Source organism: Rana temporaria, chromosome 9 (assembly GCF_905171775.1).
Source record: "Rana temporaria chromosome 9, aRanTem1.1, whole genome shotgun sequence".
Classification (NCBI taxonomy): domain Eukaryota; kingdom Metazoa; phylum Chordata; class Amphibia; order Anura; family Ranidae; genus Rana; species Rana temporaria.
This window is the reverse complement of record NC_053497.1, coordinates 143,701,055-143,720,438: the sequence shown is the minus strand read 5'-3', so window position 1 is coordinate 143,720,438 and position 19,384 is coordinate 143,701,055. Positions and strand designations below refer to the sequence as shown.

At 44.3% G+C, this 19,384-nt stretch overlaps 2 protein-coding genes across 7 annotated transcripts in view; one reads left to right on the top strand and one right to left on the bottom strand.

The window, feature by feature from the left end:
- Positions 1 to 412: 412 nt before the first annotated feature.
- DOLK (dolichol kinase) lies at positions 413 to 5,564 on the bottom strand. Of its 2 annotated transcripts, none has more exons than XM_040324707.1 (2): positions 5,492 to 5,564; positions 413 to 2,458 (listed from the first exon to the last, which is right to left on the bottom strand). In XM_040324707.1, the coding sequence occupies exon 2, from the start codon at positions 2,339 to 2,341 to the stop codon at positions 761 to 763; it is 1,581 nt and encodes a 526-aa protein (XP_040180641.1). In that variant the 5' UTR covers positions 2,342 to 2,458; positions 5,492 to 5,564; the 3' UTR covers positions 413 to 760. The 2 variants fall into 2 exon arrangements, with proteins under 2 accessions (XP_040180641.1, XP_040180643.1); XM_040324709.1 differs by lacking the exon at positions 5,492 to 5,564 and adding an exon at positions 5,344 to 5,476.
- An 11-nt stretch (positions 5,565 to 5,575) lies between these two features.
- The window catches only part of NUP188 (nucleoporin 188), a 161,167-nt gene continuing 147,358 nt past the window's right edge, over positions 5,576 to 19,384 (top strand). For 3 of the 5 annotated variants that reach the window (XM_040324706.1, XM_040324705.1, XM_040324702.1), the window contains exon 1: positions 5,577 to 5,690. In XM_040324706.1, the coding sequence (XP_040180640.1) occupies positions 5,662 to 5,690 (29 nt within the window). In that variant the 5' untranslated portion in view covers positions 5,577 to 5,661. Of the gene's footprint in view, positions 5,691 to 19,384 lie in introns of all 5 variants that reach the window. The other 2 variants (XM_040324704.1, XM_040324703.1) reach the window with 1 other exon arrangement.

The following is a 19,384-nucleotide window of genomic DNA, read 5'->3' as shown; positions in this document are numbered from 1 at the left end:
TTAACTTTGTAGCTTTAATTTTAACTCATTTGCTTGGATTATTTCCCATTACTCTGTATGATGTTAACACTTTTTAGTACAGTACCAACCTGGTGTATGCCTAACACAACAGATTCTCACTCACTAGCTATATGAGCAATTAATTATTTCAAGGCCATCATCTCTATCATGCAACAGGTTTGTAAACAGTCCATTTAAAGACTCATAATTGACATAAACCTCAAAGCAATCTATTCAAAGGTCCGTTCACCCAAACTGATCTTGCTTTTAAATAGGGTGTTCTTGTGGGCTGAATCATTCACATGAGTCCTGCAGGGCCCACTAACAGGCCAGGTTTGCAAGATAACTGAAATACATCACAGCTGATATTGTTTGCTCCTCAGTGATTGCAGACTAGACTTCATCTCCCCAAGGTAATACATAAAACCTGGCCTGTTAGTGGGCCCTGCAGGACAGGGTTGATGACCACTGTTCTATAGCTCTTGAATTTAGCAAGAGTTATATACTCGACTGCACCCATGTGCAGCGGTCATTAGTGCAGGGTCTCACTCTCCCTGTTGGGTTTTTTCATTTATGTAAAATTGTGTCAGGAAGAGGGAGACTCCTTGGACATGGAGGTGAAAAGCTCTTTACTTTCAAAAAGGTAGAAAGTAAACCGTAGTACATGCCTCAGCCGAACATAATACACCTGAACCAGAAATATCAGCTTTGGGTAGAATAATACTTAAAATTTTCAGAGGGCAGAAGACTTCTTAGCTCCTTAGACCATAAACATGATATGCAGGTAAAGCGGCAGAATCAAGTTGTCTATTTGGGTAGTAAAACCTTCTAGCAGTGACACCAATGTGATGGACCCCAATAACCAGACGTAGCCAGTGTTAATGTTCACACTGCTATCAAATATAAGGATAAGGGCCACCGCAATAATCTGGGCGAAGATGGACATGATGGTCCCCTCAAATGTCTTCTTTGTGCCAGGCCATTTAATTTCCCCCATTGAGCTGCCACAGACGGAGGCTATAGTGTCACCAACTCCCACGGCCAGAATGCCACAATAAGGCAGCAAGGTAGAGGGGCCAGAAAGAGATGTTGCGCAGAGTCTTGGAAAGAGCCAAACCGGTAGAGACATCCCCAACAGAAGGTAAATGTGTGACAGAATCAGTGGACCGCTATCCCGCTCATCCAGGAACAGCGTCAGAAGAGTCCGTAAGGTCTGTCCAAGTGGCTTGATGTGGAAGAAGCGAACGTATTCCAATAGCACAAAAACAGCCAAACATACCACTGCAGCCACATAGAGCAAAGAACGATCGTACATGACTCCAGGAACATAGACAACCACTGCAAGAAAGTGAAAGTACTTGCGGGTTATGGTGGATACTTGCGGCTTTTTGGAGTCCGTGGACCTCTTTGAATTTTGAAGTAGAACAATCCCGCAAGCAACAAGAACAAGGCATGTCCAGAAGAGGAGGAGATACAGTCGTGTTTTGCTCTGAACCAGAAACTCCACCAGCCAGAAGAGCGGATGTCTCTTGATGAGGTACTGCAGCCAGGGCACAAAGACTCCCAGACCTAAAACGGCGGTCATCATGTAGAAAAATAAAGCGGAGGTCCAAGTGGTGGAGTCCATGAAAAAAAACAAGGCTGAGAAAATAATGCCCAGCAGGACCAAAGCCACCAAAGTCACCAGCAGGAGGTAATCAACGGGATCTCCCTTTCCACCCACGGCATTCAAGGAGCGCTTGATAAGCTGGTTAAGGACAAAGCTGAGTCCACCGAGGACAATGAGGGCCTCCCCAGGAGTGAAGCAACGTGGCAGCAAGTAAAGGATAATCATGCTGAGATACACAAAGATGAGGAGCACCTCCAGAACTTCGATAATTTCAGACACGGCCAGAGAATTCTTCATAGTATACAGCACCGCACAACAGGTGGCTCCAGACACTATGCAGGTGTTTTTCGGCACAGGTTTGGTAATACCCAGTGCAATTATGGACAGGAAATAGGCCAAGGCCATGCCGGTGGCTGTTATGACCACGCTGAACCTTTCAAAGTAAACATTGCCCGAAGCCTTGCACCTCTCCCTCATCACAATGCCCAGCAAAGGGATGATCATACTGGCTGGGAGGAGTCCACTGTTGGCAGAAGATCGAAACTGGAACACTGCTCCACCGGACTGCAGCAATCGATCCCATTTATGCTGCACATAAAAAGCCTGCACAGCCAAGGCCAGGGTACACCAGGAAAAGCGATCCCACACTACAGAATGAATACTGAGGACAATGCAAAAGACCACAAGGGACTCCGCCACTACAAGTTTATTCACCATATTGCCAGGGACCATTGATCCAAAGATGGCCGAACTTCTACAAGGCTTCCAGAAATGATTCACGCTCGCCTGTGTCTACAAAGGTTTCCCCCGATTTCTCATCTTCCTTGTCTGGAAAGTCCGCAAACAAACCTAAAAAAAAAAAAATGTCATACATGTTAAAATGTATACATCATTAAATCTCATAAAAACAACCGTTTATTAATTCTAAATCTGACACTATCCAATGTGCCTGCCATGGAGGTCCTTGTTGGGGATCCTCTTGTTAAGTCATTTGTTTCCTGTTAGACATTTTGGGGCAGATCCACAAAGATCTGCCCCGGCGCAGCGTATGTGAGATACGCTACGCCGCCGTAACTTACTTTTGTTAGCTTTGAATCCAGAAAGAATTTGCGCTGTAAGTTACGGCAGCGTAGTCTATCTCTCGCGGCGTAACGACACGTAATTCAAATCGGCGAGTAGGGAGGGAGCTGCGGTGGCTCAACGCGATTGGCACTGCGCTGACAAGCCATTCACCTCTGCAGTTAGGGGTTCGAATCCTGGTCTTGGCTACATGTGAATTGAGTTTGGTGGTCTCAGCCCGGCTCCCGGCGAGGTAAGCCTGCGCTTAGTATGCCCACCCCACTTCCACAAAAACCACCACACTTACACGCACTCGAAATTGGGTTAACATGCACGCACTTTGACCACGCGTTCTCTAAAAAAAAAAAAATAGAGGCGAAGGACTAATGGGGCTGGTTGAGTGGGCTAATCCTCTCACTCCCTTATAGGGAGTCCCTCTGCCCCGTTGCGCTTCAAAGCGGACCACGTAGGGCGGGCTATGTGGGAGGACCCCCTCACACACCCGCCATTGCCACCCGGGGCATGGAGAAAGGTGGCAGATGGCCTCTGGGGGAGGCCTGCCTACTCCCAACTCCTGCAGTCCGGCTCCTCTCTCGAGTACACGCACAAAATACACTTAAAAAAAAAAAAAAAAATCGGCGAGTAGGGGGCGTGTTTCATTTAAATGAAGCGCGTCCCCGCGCCGAACGAACTGCGCATGCTCCATTCCTAAATTTCCCGCCGTTCATTGCGCTAAATGACGTCGCAAGGACGTCATTTTTTTGACATGGACATAAATTACGTCCAGCCACATTCACCGATGACTTACGCAAACAAAATAAAACATTTTTAATTATACGCGGGAACGACGGCCATACTTAACATTGCGTACGCCACCAAATAGCAGCTTTAACTATACGCTGAAAAAAGCCGACTAGAGACGACGTAAAAAAAATGCGACGGACGCTCGTACGTTCGTGGATCGTCGGAAATAGCTGATTTGCATACTCGACGCGGAAAACGACGGGAACGCCACCCAGCGGACGCCGAAGAATTGCATCTAAGATCCGAAGGCGTATGTAGACGTACGCCTGTCGGATCTAACCCAGATGCCGTCGTATCTTGGTTTGAGGATTCAAAACAAAGATAGGACGCAGGAAATTTGAAAGTACGCCGGCGTACTCTCTTTGTGGATCTGCCCCTTTATATTTATCAACACACTTCCAAGCCCCGCCCACATTCCCTATATTGCCAGACCCCGCCCAAATTTCCTATAGCATCAGGCCCTGCCCACATTTCAAATAGTGTCAGGCCACACCTCCACTAACACAGGGTTGCCGACCGTCTGTAAATTTACGGACAGTTTGTAAATTTCGGGAGCTTTACAAACTGTCCATAAATGTCCATTACTGACAGTGGCCGCCCATAAAAAATATTGCCTGCAGTCTCTGACCATCTCCTGTGCCATGTCTGCAGTCTCTGACCATCTCCTGTGCCATGTCTGCAGTCTCTGACCATCTCCTGTGCCATGTCTGCAGTCTCTGACCATCTCCTGTGCCATGTCTGCAGTCTCTGACCATCTCCTGTGCCATGTCTGCAGTCTCTGACCATCTCCTGTGCCATGTCTGCAGTCTCTGACCACCTCCTGTATCATATCTGCAGTCTTTGACCATCTCCTGTATCATATTTGCAGTCTCTGACCATCTTCTGTGCTGTGGCTGCAGTCTCTGACCATCTCCTGTAGCATGTCTGCAGTCTCTGACCATCTCTTATGCCATGTCTGCAGTCTCTGATCATCTCCTATGCTGTGGCTGCAGTCTCTGACCATCTCTTGTGCCATGTCTGCAGTCTCTGACCACCTTGTGTATCATATCTGCAGTCTCTGACCACCTTGTGTATCATATCTGCAGTCTCTGACCATCTCCTGTATCATATTTGCAGTCTCTGACAATCTTCTGTGCTGTGGCTGCAGTGTCTGACCATCTCCTGTAGCATGTCTGCAGTCTCTGACCATCTCATGTGCCATGTCTGCAGTCTCTGACCATCTCCTGTACCATGTCTGCAGTCTCTGACCATCTCCTGTACCATGTCTGCAGTCTCTACACACTGTAATGCAGTGTTTCTCAATTCCAGTCCTCAGGCCCCCCCAACAGGTCAGGTTTTCAGGATTTCCATTATTTTGCACAGGTGATTTGATCAGTTTCACTGCCTTAGTAATCACCACAGCCTTTTCATCTGAGGGAAATCCTGAAAACCTGACCTGTTGGGGGGGCCTGAGGACTGGAATTGAGAAACACTGCTGTAATGTAAGGGGGAACTCTGTGGACTTTTGTGTAAGGAGGAGGCTGTAATGACCAGAGATCCCCCCCTTTACATCACAGCTTTCCTTTACACCAGAGTCAGCAGCATCCCCCCTCACATCAGAGTCCTCCTTTATATCAGTCCATAGTGTTCCTTTTTATATGTCAGGGCCAGCAGAGTCCCCCCTAGCACTGTAAAGGGGAACTCTGTGTTGGGTTCTTATTTATATTACCCTGACCATCATGTAAACTGAGAACTTTTGTTATCCATTAAACACATTGCTTATCACACTTGCTATGCATTGAAATTGAAATGTTATTAAAAATTGGTGCTGTCAGTAAATTCTTGGTGACCGGTCAGTAAATGTCTCCCTGAGCCCCATTCTCTATACACACCGCTACCGATGAGGGATCATTCTATACACCGTACTGTATAGGGACAATGAATGACCGAGGACTCCGGGAACATGACCGCTAAATCCACACCGAGAACAATTCCCCGACCTCCGAAAACCCCCCGCTCTTCCCGCACAACCACCTTTACCTAGGACAGCGCCATCTTGGGCTCCGGACACCAGACTACCGGAAATGACGTTTCCCGGAGCCGCGCGACTTCCGGCAGCGGCTAATTCGTCTTCCCCCGTTCCCCGGTGTAGTGTGGCGGGCGGGTGACGTGAGGTCACGTGTTCGGCGGTGGGCGAGAAGAAGACGGAGATGGCGGCTACCGGGGGCCTAGACGTGAGGTACGCGTGGGGGGAGGGACACCAGTGTGTGTGTGTGTATAGCTATGTACTAATGAGGCGGGAAGATTGAGGAGAGAATGACTGACACCACAACTCCCAGCATTACACCTTGTACTCCACTACAACATTACACATTCTACTCCACTACAACTCCCAGCATTACACCTTGTACTCCACTACAACTCCCAACATTACACATTCTACTCCACTACAACTCCCAGCATTACACCTTGTACTCCACTACAACTCCCAACATTACACATTCTACTCCACTACAACTCCCAGCATTACACCTTGTACTCCACTACAACTCCCAACATTACACATTCTACTCCACTACAACTCCCAGCATTACACCTTGTACTCCACTACAACTCCCAACATTACACATTCTACTCCACTACAACTCCCAACATTACACATTCTACTCTCTACAACTCCCAACATTACACATTCTACTCTCTACTCTCTACTTCACTACAACTCCCAACATTACACATTCTACTCTCTACAACTCCCAACATTACACATTCTACTCTCTACTCCACTACAACTCCCAACATTACACATTCTACTCTCTACAACTCCCAACATTACACATTCTACTCTCTACAACTCCCAACATTACACATTCTACTCTCTACAACTCCCAACATTACACATTCTACTCTCTACTTCACTACAACTCCCAACATTACACATTCTACTCTCTACTTCACTACAACTCCCAACATTACACATTCTACTCTCTACTTCACTACAACTCCCAACATTACACATTCTACTCTCTACTCCACTACAACTCCCAACATTACACATTCTACTCTCTACTTCACTACAACTCCCAACATTACACATTCTACTCTCTACTTCACTACAACTCCCAACATTACACATTCTACTCTCTACTTCACTGACAACTCCCAACATTACACATTCTACTCTCTACTTCACTACAACTCCCAACATTACACATTCTACTCTCTACTCCACTACAACTCCCAACATTACACATTCTACTCTCTACTTCACTACAACTCCCAACATTACACATTCTACTCTCTACTTCACTACAACTCCCAACATTCTACTCTCTACTTCACTACAACTCCCAACATTACACATTCTACTCTCTACTTCACTACAACTCCCAACATTACACATTCTACTCTCTACTTCACTACAACTCCCAACATTCTACTCTCTACTTCACTACAACTCCCAACATTACACATTCTACTCTCTACTTCACTACAACTCCCAACATTACACATTCTACTCTCTACTTCACTACAACTCCCAACATTACACATTCTACTCTCTACTTCACTACAACTCCCAACATTACACATTCTACTCTCTACTCCACTACAACTCCCAACATTACACATTCTACTCTCTACTTCACTACAACTCCCAACTTTACACATTCTACTCAACTACAACTCCAAACATTACATATTCTACTGCCCTACAACTCCCAACTTTGTATTCTTTGCTATACTACATCTCCCAACTTTACACAGTCCACTTCACTACAACTCCCAGCATTCTATTCTCTACAACTCCCAGCATTAAACCTTGCACTCCACTACAACTCCCAGCATTCTACTATCTGCTCCACTACAACTCCCAGCATTCTATTCTCTACAACTCCCAGCATTAAACCTTGTACTCCACTACAACTCCCAGCATTCTACTATCTGCTCCACTACAACTCCCAGCATTCTATTCAACTCCCAGCATTACACCTTGTACTTCACTACAACTCCCAGCATTATGCCTTGTACCGCACTACAACTCCCAGCATTACACCTCGTACCGCACTACAACTCCCAGCATTACACCTCGTACCGCACTACAACTCCCAGCATTACACCTCGTACCGCACTACAACTCCCAGCATTACGCCTTGTACCGCACTACAACTCCCAGCATTACGCCTTGTACCGCACTACAACTCCCAGCATTACACCTCGTACCGCACTACAACTCCCAGCATTACACCTCGTACCGCACTACAACTCCCAGCATTACACCTCGTACCGCACTACAACTCCCAGCATTACACCTTGTACCGCACTAAAACTCCCAGCATTACGCCTTGTACCGCATTACACCTTGTACCCCACTACAACTCCCAGCATTACACCTTGTACCGCACTACAACTCCCAGCATTACACCCTGTACCCCACTACAGCTCCCAGCATTACGCCTTGTACCCCACTACAACTCCCAGCATTACGCCTTGTACCCCACTACAACTCCCAGCATTACACCCTGTACCCCACTACAACTCCCAGCATTAAACCTTGTACTCCACTACAACTCCCAGCATTCTACTATCTGCTCCACTACAACTCCCAGCATTCTATTCAACTCCCAGCATTACACCTTGTACCGCACTACAACTCCCAGCATTACACCTCGTACCGCACTACAACTCCCAGCATTACACCTCGTAACGCACTACAACTCCCAGCATTACACCTCGTACCGCACTACAACTCCCAGCATTACACCTCGTACCCCACTACAACTCCCAGCATTACACCTTGTACCCCACTACAACTCCCAGCATTACACCCTGTACCCCACTACAACTCCCAGAATTACACCCTGTACCCCACTACAACTCCCAGAATTACACCCTGTACCCCACTACAACTCCCAGCATTACACCTTGTACTCCACTACAACTCCCAGCATTCTACTATCTGCTCCACTACAACTCCCAGCATTCTATTCTCTACAACTCCCAGCATTAAACCTTGTACTCCACTACAACTCCCAGCATTCTACTATCTGCTCCACTACAACTCCCAGCATTCTATTCAACTCCCAGCATTACACCTTGTACTTCACTACAACTCCCAGCATTACGCCTTGTACCGCACTACAACTCCCAGCATTATGCCTTGTACCGCACTACAACTCCCAGCATTACACCTCGTACCGCACTACAACTCCCAGCATTACACCTCGTACCGCACTACAACTCCAGCATTACACCTCGTACCGCACTACAACTCCCCAGCATTACACCTCGTACCGCACTACAACTCCCAGCATTACACCTCGTACCGCACTACAACTCCCAGCATTACACCCTGTACCGCACTACAACTCCCAGCATTACACCCTGTACCGCACTACAACTCCCAGCATTACACCCTGTACCCCACTACAACTCCCAGCATTACACCCTTGTACCGCACTACAACTCCCAGCATTACACCTCGTACCGCACTACAACTCCCAGCATTACACCTTGTACTCCACTACAACTCCCAGCATTCTACTATCTGCTCCACTACAACTCCCAGCATTCTATTCTCTACAACTCCCCAGCATTAAACCCTTGTACTCCACTACAACTCCCAGCATTCTACTATCTGCTCCACTACAACTCCCAGCATTCTATTCAACTCCCAGCATTACACCTTGTACTTCACTACAACTCCCAGCATTACGCCTTGTACCGCACTACAACTCCCAGCATTACGCCTCGTACCGCACTACAACTCCCAGCATTACACCTCGTACCGCACTACAACTCCCAGCATTACGCCTTGTACCGCACTACAACTCCCAGCATTACGCCTTGTACCGCACTACAACTCCCAGCATTACACCTTGTACCGCACTACAACTCCCAGCATTACACCTTGTACCGCACTACAACTCCCAGCATTACACCTTGTACCGCACTACAACTCCCAGCATTACACCTTGTACCGCACTACAACTCCCAGCATTACACCTCGTACCGCACTAAAACTCCCAGCATTACGCCTTGTACCGCACTACAACTCCCAGCATTACACCCTGTACCCCACTACAACTCCCAGCATTACACCTTGTACCCCACTACAACTCCCAGCATTACACCCTGTACCCCACTACAACTCCCAGCATTACACCCTGTACCGCACTACAACTCCCAGCATTCTATTCTCTACTGCGCTACAACTCCCAGCATTACTATTATATATACAGTACTGTGGAAAACTTTTAGGCAGGTGTGAATATGCTGTAAATTAAAGAATTCTTCTAGAAATAGAAGTGTTTTTTTTTTTTTAAATTGTATTTTATCAATTAACTAAATAGAAAGTAAATGAACATTAGAGAAGTCCAAATCAGTATTTGGTGTGACCACCCTTTGCCTTCAATACAGCACCAACTCTTCTAGGTGCACTTGCTTACAGTTTTTGAAGGAACTTATTTGTCAGGTAGGTTGTTCCAAACATCTTGGAGAACTAACCACAGATTTTCTGCCCCAGATCCTTCTTTCTCTTCATGTATTTCCAGACAGATTTAATGCTGAGATCAGGGCTCTGTGGGGGCCCAACCATCACTTCCAGGACGCCTTGTTCTTTACAGTGAAGATAGTTGTTAGGCTGCATTCACACTTCAGCATGTTGTATTGTGGCAAAGTGTGACTGCAGCCTTAATGACATTGGCTGTATGTTTGAGGTTGTCCTGCTGCAAAATAAATTTGGGGCCAATCACACACTTCCCTGATAGTATGATGGATAATCATCTCCCTGTATTTCTCAGCATGGAGGACACCATTGATCCTGACCAAATCTCCAACTCCATTTGCAGAAGTGCAGCACCAAACCTGCAAGGAACCTCCACCATTGCCTGTAGACACTCATTATTGTACCGCTCTCCAGCTCTGCTACAGCAAAATATTTCACAATTTGACTCATCAGTCCAGAGCACCTGCTGCCGTTTTTCATGCATAGTTGTCACTAAAGGCCCCTACACGCTATTAGATTTTCTGCAGATTTCTGTCTTCAGATTTATGAAAACCGTATAATGAGGTCAAACCTTAACCATTTCCATACCGGGCACTTATACACCCTCCTGCCCAAACCAATTTTCAGCTCACAGCACTGTTGCACTTTGAATGGACAATTGCGCGGTCGTGCTACAACTGTACCCAAAACTACATTTTTTTTTTTTCATTCAAATTTATGTTTATTTCATAAAGTACATACATTTGTACTATAACAGCAGTATACAATTCATAATACACAGAAAATAATAAATCCAATGCATTGTTTTTACATAGAAGATGGTCTTGTCATAGAAACTGTCTATCATATACAGCCATATCATATGCTATCACCATACGGTGAGAGTATAATAGATTGTAATAGTTAAAAAGAAAAGCTAGGTATAACCAATAATTTATAATTAAATAAATAAAAGGATATTTCCATATACTATATAATTCCTTAGGCTTATTATTGTCACACAATAAAAAACCCCATGTGTGTACTGGGTCTAATCTTATGGAACGATTAAAGGACAGGATTTTTGGAAAACAATGACCTCTCTGACACCCCCACTCTTGGACAGTCTGTGTCCAAGAGGTTAAGCAAACCTTTCAATCCCCCTTCCCTCCCTCCAATAATTATCACCAATACCCACCAGTATCTGTAAATATATATTTTCAAAACCCTTAACATACCTAACATCCCCAAAAATTTGGTGGAATCTTTTGATACCCAAACATATGCTAATCAAATGTTTATATATATCTTTTTTTTTTTTTTTTTTTTTCTAAACATAACACTCTGAGAATGAGAAATAACAAGGATGTTATCCTCGTGTAAAAAACAAAATTATCAAATCAAATAACAATCAATGAAAAGAGAAAAAGAGAAGAAAAGAAAGAAAAAAGAAGATCAGGGGAAAGTAAAAGGAAAAGAGATGGCAGCTGCCTGCAACGAACACATCGTCTTAAGGATATAAATATCACCACAGCCTTTATGGGATAAAAGATTATCCCATAAATTTCATCACGGCTCCATATTTCATGGAAAAGAGTAGACATATCCAACATGGAACATACCCTCTTTTCTTGTTCCATAATCCATGTAACCTTTTGTTTCATATACCGGATGGAGGACAGTAGTTTTTTCCACGCAGCTGCAATTGTGATCCTGGCACCTGTCAGAATGTATAGGATGAGTTTTCTAGTAACCTTGGAGGTTTGGGTAACATCCCGTGAAGTAAAGCGATAGTGGGGGATTGATTGCAAATTACAGCTGTGACACGTCTTATTATGTTGAACACCTTATTCCCAGTTATCCACGTATTTTGGACATTCCCACCATATATGTACCATAGACCCCAATCCCTGACAACCTCTGAAGCAAAGGGGCGAAGTTGACGGATACATGGAAAGCCAGTTTTAACGGGAACTAAATACCACCTAGTATAAATTTTTTACATTAGCCTCTACAAGGGATATATTCACATATCCTTTGATGGATCTAGTATAATTACTACACCAGGTCAGATAAATCCAGTTGTTATTAAGTTCCCTTTCCCAGGCCAGCATATGAGGTAATTTGGTGCAGTTATTAGCAAAGCGATTGATATATGATTGAAATATTCCCCTTCCTGATCAAACCTGATCACAATTACTTTCATAAGGTGTCAATAGTCCAGAGATCGAGCACTATCCATAGGCTTTGTGCATAGTCATATAGTTGAGAAAATCTTAATTTTTCTGAGACAGGAAGACCTAGCTTGTCCAATGAAGTGTTGTTCAGGAAGTGGACCCGAGCGCGAAAAAAAAACGGCCTATACGATACAACCCTTTGTCATGCCACCATTTGAACGAATCTACTTCAATTTTAGAAACAAAGAGTGGGTCTAGAAAATACTCGATAAAGGTCTGCCTTTAGAAATTAGAGAGGGATTGTTTTTAAGTGAATCCCCATAAAACAAAGGTTTGAGAAAGAGTCGGAGATAAAATAGAAGGCTATTCTTGGTAGGAATCCACATTAACTCCTCTATCGTTAGATTTCGGGGTCGCCTGCTCTTCTATATCTAACCAGTCAGGGCGTTCAATGTTTAAGAAAAGTTTCCGATAACTGTGCCAATCTTGCTGATTGATAGTACCATAATAGTTGGGTACCCCAGACCCCCCTGTTCAGCAAGTATAGAGAGTGCGAGATGGAAGGCGTGGACCCTTATTGTTCCAAATAAACTTGATAATCTTTCCTTGAAAGGATTTAGATGACTTTAATTATCGGTATGGGTAATGATCTAAAAAGATACAAAAGCCTAGGGAGAAGAGTCATCTTAACGAGTTAATTCTACCAATCCAACCTATATTCTGAGTCCCCCAATCTCTCAAATCTTTCTCAAGTTTTCTATACATAGGTGGATAATTGGCCAAATACAAGTTTTGGATGTTGGGAGTCAAATAGATACCTAGGTATTTGATATAAGAGGTGCTCCCATTTGAATCCATAATTTTCCTTTAGTAGAGAAAACCGTGGATTCAGAGAGAGAAACATTGAGGGCCCTAGACTTGGCCATATTCACAGGTTAGACCTGAAACTATAGAAAATTTGTCTAAAAGAGACTATAATCCGGTAGGGATGTATCTGGAGCGGTTCAAAAACAGTAAAAGGTCATCTGCAAATAAGGCACATTTATGCTCCTTTTTGGCACATCTAACTCCCTGATGTTTGTGTTTCTCACGAATAGCTATAGCCAAGGATTCCATAACTATTGCAAACACCAGGGGAGACAGAGGACAACCCTGCCTAGTACCCCCCTATGAATCTCAATAGGTTCCCGAAAGATACCCTGAAAGCGTATATTAGCTTTAGGATGAGAGTAAAGTGCAGATAAGATTCCAAAAAATTTCGTGCCAAACCCCAACGTTTCATCACTTCTAACATGAATGGCCATGATACTGAGTCAAATGCTTCTGTAGATCAATAGAAAGAAGCATTCCCCTTTGATTAGTATCACCAGTCCAACCCGAGTTCAAAATGGAGATCAGATCCACAGCCCTCCTAACCTGGTCAGGACCTTGCCTTCCAGCGATGAAGCCTACTTGATCTTTACTAACATACTGGCCAATGAAAGAGACCTTTATTGGCCATTACCTTAGTGAGTATCTTAAGATCGTTGTTAATGAGGGATATAGGTTCTATAGTTTTCCACCAGGCTATGGTCTTTTTTCTGGTTTTGGGATAACCGAAATATAAGCTAAATTAAGTTGTCTGTCTATGGGAACTCCCACCGGTCATGTGGTGAAGAATTTAACCATGTAGGGTGTTAAAATGCTCGAATATGTTTTATAGTAAGCACTTGAAAACCCATCAGGGCCCGGGGCTTTATCTAATTTTAGGTTTTAATTACTTAAACAATACTTCTTCAGCTGATATGGGAGACTCCATCATTTCTCTATGAACTTCAGTCAATTGAGGTAGATTCAAATTGTCTAGAAAATCATCCATTCCCTCTGAAGAAGAATCCTCAGTGGATGCATAAAGCTTAGAAAAAAAAATCATGAAAGGCCTCCATTATCTTCCTAGGATTCAGGGTAAGAGAACCATCAGTCATCCTTATTTTAGGGAGAGACCGTGATTGAAATCTGGGTGAGGGTTTATGAGCTAGCATCGGGCCTATTTTATCTTAAATTTATAGAAATTAGCTCCAGTCCATTTCATATCTTCCCCAGCTTGGTGGTAAGTACTAAGTTTAGGGCAGATCTAGCTGCATCAAGTGCCTGAGTAGGAAAGTTAAGAGGATCAGATTTATGTTTTTTACGGAGCTCTATATAGTTGTTTTCCAGCTTCCTTATGTCTATGTTTCTTTGTTTCTTGAGGCCTAGCGGCCATTTGTATTAATTTTGCCTCTGATAGAAGCTTTGTGGGCAGCCCACAGAGTTTCAGGGGACACAATCTCCTGTATCATTATGCTTAAAGTATTCTAGAAGAGATGCTCAATATCCTTCAGTAGGACAGAGGGTCCTTCAAAATAGATTTATTTAGTGTCCAATGAGACAACTTATAGGAGAAGTGTCCTCTCTCCTCAGTGACAATAGAACCATCGAGTGATCTGACCAAGGAAACATCAACTATGCCTGAGACTTAATGGCAGCTGGGACGTGATGGTTAGAGATTAATATATGATCTATACGCGAAATAAGAATGGTGAGGGTTGAATAGTGAGTATAGTCCTTATTTTTGGGGTTCAACTCCCTCCAGATGTCAGTTAATCTAGACTGATGTAGAATGCGTTGCTACTTGTAGACTAAGTTTAGTCGGTCTGACAATTCCATTGACAGAAGGTTTGGACTTATCCATCCTCTGTGTCAAAGCTAGGTTAGAGTCTCCACCCATAAGAATGATCCCTCCATAAATGGTCGGAGGGTATCAAGCATCTGAGAGAAAAACTTTTTCTGACCTCTGTTAGGAGCATAATAGGAAATAAATGTGTATAATCTGCCATCAAGGTACCTTGTAACAATAGAAATCTACCTTCGGATCTCCGAATTCTTTAGTCAGGTTAAAATTACAATACCTAGAAAACAAAATGCCACCCCTTAGTTTTGTTTTCTGCTTTAGCTAGGTAAAACGTTGGAAAGTGGGCATGCATAAAGGAAGGGTTGTATCGTTTAGGAAAGTGGGTTTCTTGAAGGAAAACCACATCTACACGGAGAGGACTTATATACTTGAAAAGCTTTTGCGCCTCTTAACAGGAGAATTCAACCCCTGAGTGTTGTGAGTAACAACACTAAGGGGTTTAGATACATCATTCGATCCAGCCATAAGTCTTGTCGACATCTATGAACATGCAGGACCGTACAGATATCATCAATAGTCTCGTAAATACGAACAATGGCAGGCAGGCTGAAGAAACGAAGAGAGTATGAAGAAGAAAGAAAAAGAAATGAAAAGGAGAGATAAGAAGAGAAAAATAAAAAAACATATAGCACAATAAACTATTAGATCGTGCAAGGTCAATTCGTGACCCAGAATGGGGGAAGAGAATAATTCTCCTTCCCTCATTCAAACAAGAAATTTTTGCATAGTCCCGGAAAAGGACTATATTCTTACCCATTGGGTCGACAAGGCGTCGACACAAGAGGTAAGTTGAGGTTCAATACCTCACCGTCGTCAGTTGCCGACAGATTAAACATCACATCTTAAAACAAGTTTAAGAAAAAAGGCATGTGAATCATAGGATGACCAAAAAACAATAGGAGAATAATCTAAAGAAAAACTGCATAAAACTAGACATGTAATCCCGGAGTCTTCTTTTTTTAGAAAGTTTCTGGGATAAAAATTCATCTGAATAAAAGAATAAGAGATACGTCTTGGGTAAGTCTATTCAATATCAGGGTGCTTGGTCACCTCCAATTTTCCTTACTTGACCTTGTTCCAAGGATTTTGAGTCGGACTCCTAGTAGGTGTGTTCCTCTTGGCAGATGGAAGTTGAGGCGGATTAGTGTCCATGACAGGATCAAGAGATATAATTTTCAGATCAGACAGAAGTTCGTTCACCTCTTGGAAATTATGTATTATATGGTTTCTACCATTATAATTGAATTTTAAGGCGAAGGGAAAAAGCCCATTTATACTTGATGTCTTTATTGATGAGGGCAGACAATAACGGTTTCATTGCTCTTCTTTTCTGAATGGTGTATGGTGAAATGTCAGAAAATATTTGTATATAGTACCTGGTATTGAAGATTCTCCTGTTGTCTGGACCGTTTCATAATGTCTTCTTTGGTGGAGAAAAAAATGAGGCTTGACCACCACATCCCTGGGCAAACCATCTCTTCTCAGTGGGCCTAACGATCTATGAGCCACTATCAATCTCCAATTTTATATCAGGTTCAGATGGAAGGAGGATTCTCATAATATCTCGTATTGCTGAATGAATGTCCATAATGGATTCAGGGAGACCCCTAACCCTGAAGTTTTCTCTTCTTGACCTGTTTTCAAATCGTCAATCTTAGCCTGAGCGGGCCTCCAGTTGTTCTTGTAGGAAATGGATATGATCATCATGATGGTCCAGTTTTAGAAACGTTAGTGTCCAGTTTATGCTCAACCTGAATCAATCCTGTTGCCAAGACATTGGAAGGTCTGCCCTAATATCTTTAGTAATTTTCTCAGCCGTGTGAGCTAAACCCCTTTCCAGCATTTCAGAATTCCTGTTATAGAGATCAGCAACATTGAAAGAAACTTCTGGGCAGTTTCAACGGTATAGCAGGTACTGTATAGGGTCATGTGAGGGAGAAACCATAGGAATCCCGTGATCAGCCATTTATAGGTATTATACCTCCTTTACTACAGATGAAAATAAAGCTGAAGATGTAGTAGAACTTAAGGGAGGAGGTGATGAGGAGGGTGTCATATGAGATGAGAAATGTTCAGTAAACTTAGGACCACCACAGGCACCTGAGGACTTGTATGAGAAGGTGTGTCCATATTAAAAGACTCTCCTTGATAATTGAGGTGCTTATTTTTTTTGCCCTGTTTCCCCTTCATATATACTAAGTGTTATAGTGAATTCTTATCAGCAGGGGTAGAGTTGCTCTATATCATAAAATCAACAGTTCACTCCTATATCAGTTCCTATAGGCATAACAGTCTTATAACCACCATCTTACAGTAGGTATTACTTATGTGAACAGACCAGGCCCAGATTTGGGCCTTTACAGCAAGTACTGTGAAAAGATCATCATCATAAAAATGCCTCAAATTACATATCATGCAGGTGTTATATTAGCGGATTGGTTTGTAGCTTTTGTCAACCAACATCGGACGGTGTGTAGGAGTACCTCAGCAAGTTTCCATAGCAGGGAAAATCATAGGATAATTCCACACTGTAAAACACAAACCCTGGGCATCGTATTCAGTTGGTAATCAACCTTTGACTACTGTTAATAGATTATCATTGCAGTCATGTAGCCAGTGAACTAAGAATTACCTCAGTTTAGAGAAAAAAAAAAAATATATATATAATAAGAACTCCAAATAGTATGATACAGTGGATTATGTATGATTCAGGATGTCACGGTGACCTGTGCATAAAATTCATCCATATACTATCAGATCCTTATAGAAATTCCACAGTATAATGGTCACAATTTACTACACTCTGAGGTAAAATCACTTATTATTCCCAGTATTGGCTCCTTTATATTTCTTTTGCTGGTTAGTGGCAATAGGTATTACCTATATTAACAACAGTACAGTCTCTGTATCCTTTATATAAGTGAGGCAATATAAAAACTGCAGATTCCAGGAAGTTTTTTTTTTTTTTTTTTTGGGGGAACTTGAGGAGAAGGCCTATGAAGACACTGTCAGGCCTTTGTATATTTACTGACAAGCAGTCATCCACATACCTCACTCCTAGCTTCAGACTTCAGGGGATGAATCAATTAGAAAAAAAAAAGGGCCAGTCAAAGCAGCCTATGCCACACTAAATTGATGTTTGAGACAATAAATTTGTAGGCCACAAGATGGCGGCGTTGTCCCCTCAGTCTTATTAAAAAGTGCGTCCGAAGGCCTCTGGTATAGAAAACGTGTGTCACCACCAGTCTCTGTTCGGATGTTTGTCCTGGTCACCCCTTGCAGAGCTGTATGACACAGGCGGGAGTGTTTTCTGGTAGATCGATTCGTCCGCTGGTCCCCCCTGTACTCGACCGCGGTGTCGTCTGCAGCAATTGAATCCGCGGATCACGGAGGGAGTATAGGCCGCAGGGGGACGGTGCAGGGGGTCTCCCGAATGTTTAGCCTCCACAGGGGAACGAACTCACTCACCAGGATCGCCACCCGTGAGGAAGATGAAAACTATAAATGTTTCAGTAGCCGCTGAGTTTACCTCACCCGAGGCGCGCCTGTGGTTAAGGCTTCGTAGGCCCCAAAATGGCGACGGGACGTCTTAAACTGAACCCCCCGTCACGGAGCACAGCACACTCCGGAGGACCTTTTGAAGGTAAAATAATGGGTTCAGGACTATGTAGGGAGATATCTTGAAATAAGGATGGAGGGGTTAGAGCGCTAATCTCCGATCTAGGTATCGGATGGCCCCTAGATAAAAGTTGGCTAGATGGAGCCTCCTCAGAAAGCGTCCATTGTCGTCTGCGTCAGGCCACGCCCCCCCCCCAAACTACATTTTTATCATTTTGTTCCCACAAATATAGTTTTCTCACCTCGTCTTTCAGGACAGCACCTGGAGAGAGCGCAGCTCCACCCACTTCCCAGGAAACACTGCAGTCAATGCTATAACTTCCGCCCCCCTTCCACCATGGCCTCAGTTGTAGTGTTTCCTCCGGCCCATGGTGGAAGCGCTGCAGGGAACCAGGGGGTGTGCTGTTCTCTCCCCAGGCGGGGAAGGTGATTCTTTGTGGGCATACCGGTGTTTGATGTTTTAGGAGGTGATCCCCCAGGAGGCGGACTCGACTTCTCCCTGACGTGCGGGTGAAGGTCGGGTGCTTCTCCTCTTCGGTCCGGCGTGAGGACAGAGGCTGCTGGAGGTCCCGCTCCCTGAGTCCGGGCATCGTAGCTTACGGGGGCGGTCAGGTGCCGTTCTTCCGGCATACGAGGTCCCCGGAGCGGAGGGCGTAGTGACGTCCTTTCCGGGTGGAGGCGGGACTTCCGGCGGCGCGTGGCGGCTTCCGGTTCCGGCCGCCTGGAACGCAGGAGGAGGAGTGGCCTCGGCGGTGCTATTTCCTGGGTCTCGCAGCGGCGAGAAAGAGTCGGGAAATTCAAAAAGCTGTCGCACGCCCGCAGCGTTCTGGGACCATGGAGCCAGAAGACGCAGCGGAGGTGGCGGGAGCAGGAGCCACAAGCACCAGCCCAGCCCAGGTAGGAGACCCAGCGGTGGTCAATGTGCCAGGGTATTGTTATGTCCC

Bases quoted from the DNA above. Each gene is read 5' to 3' on its own strand.
- DOLK (XM_040324707.1), bottom strand. From the start codon at position 2,341: ATGGTCCCTGGCAATATGGTGAATAAACTTGTAGTGGCGGAGTCCCTT.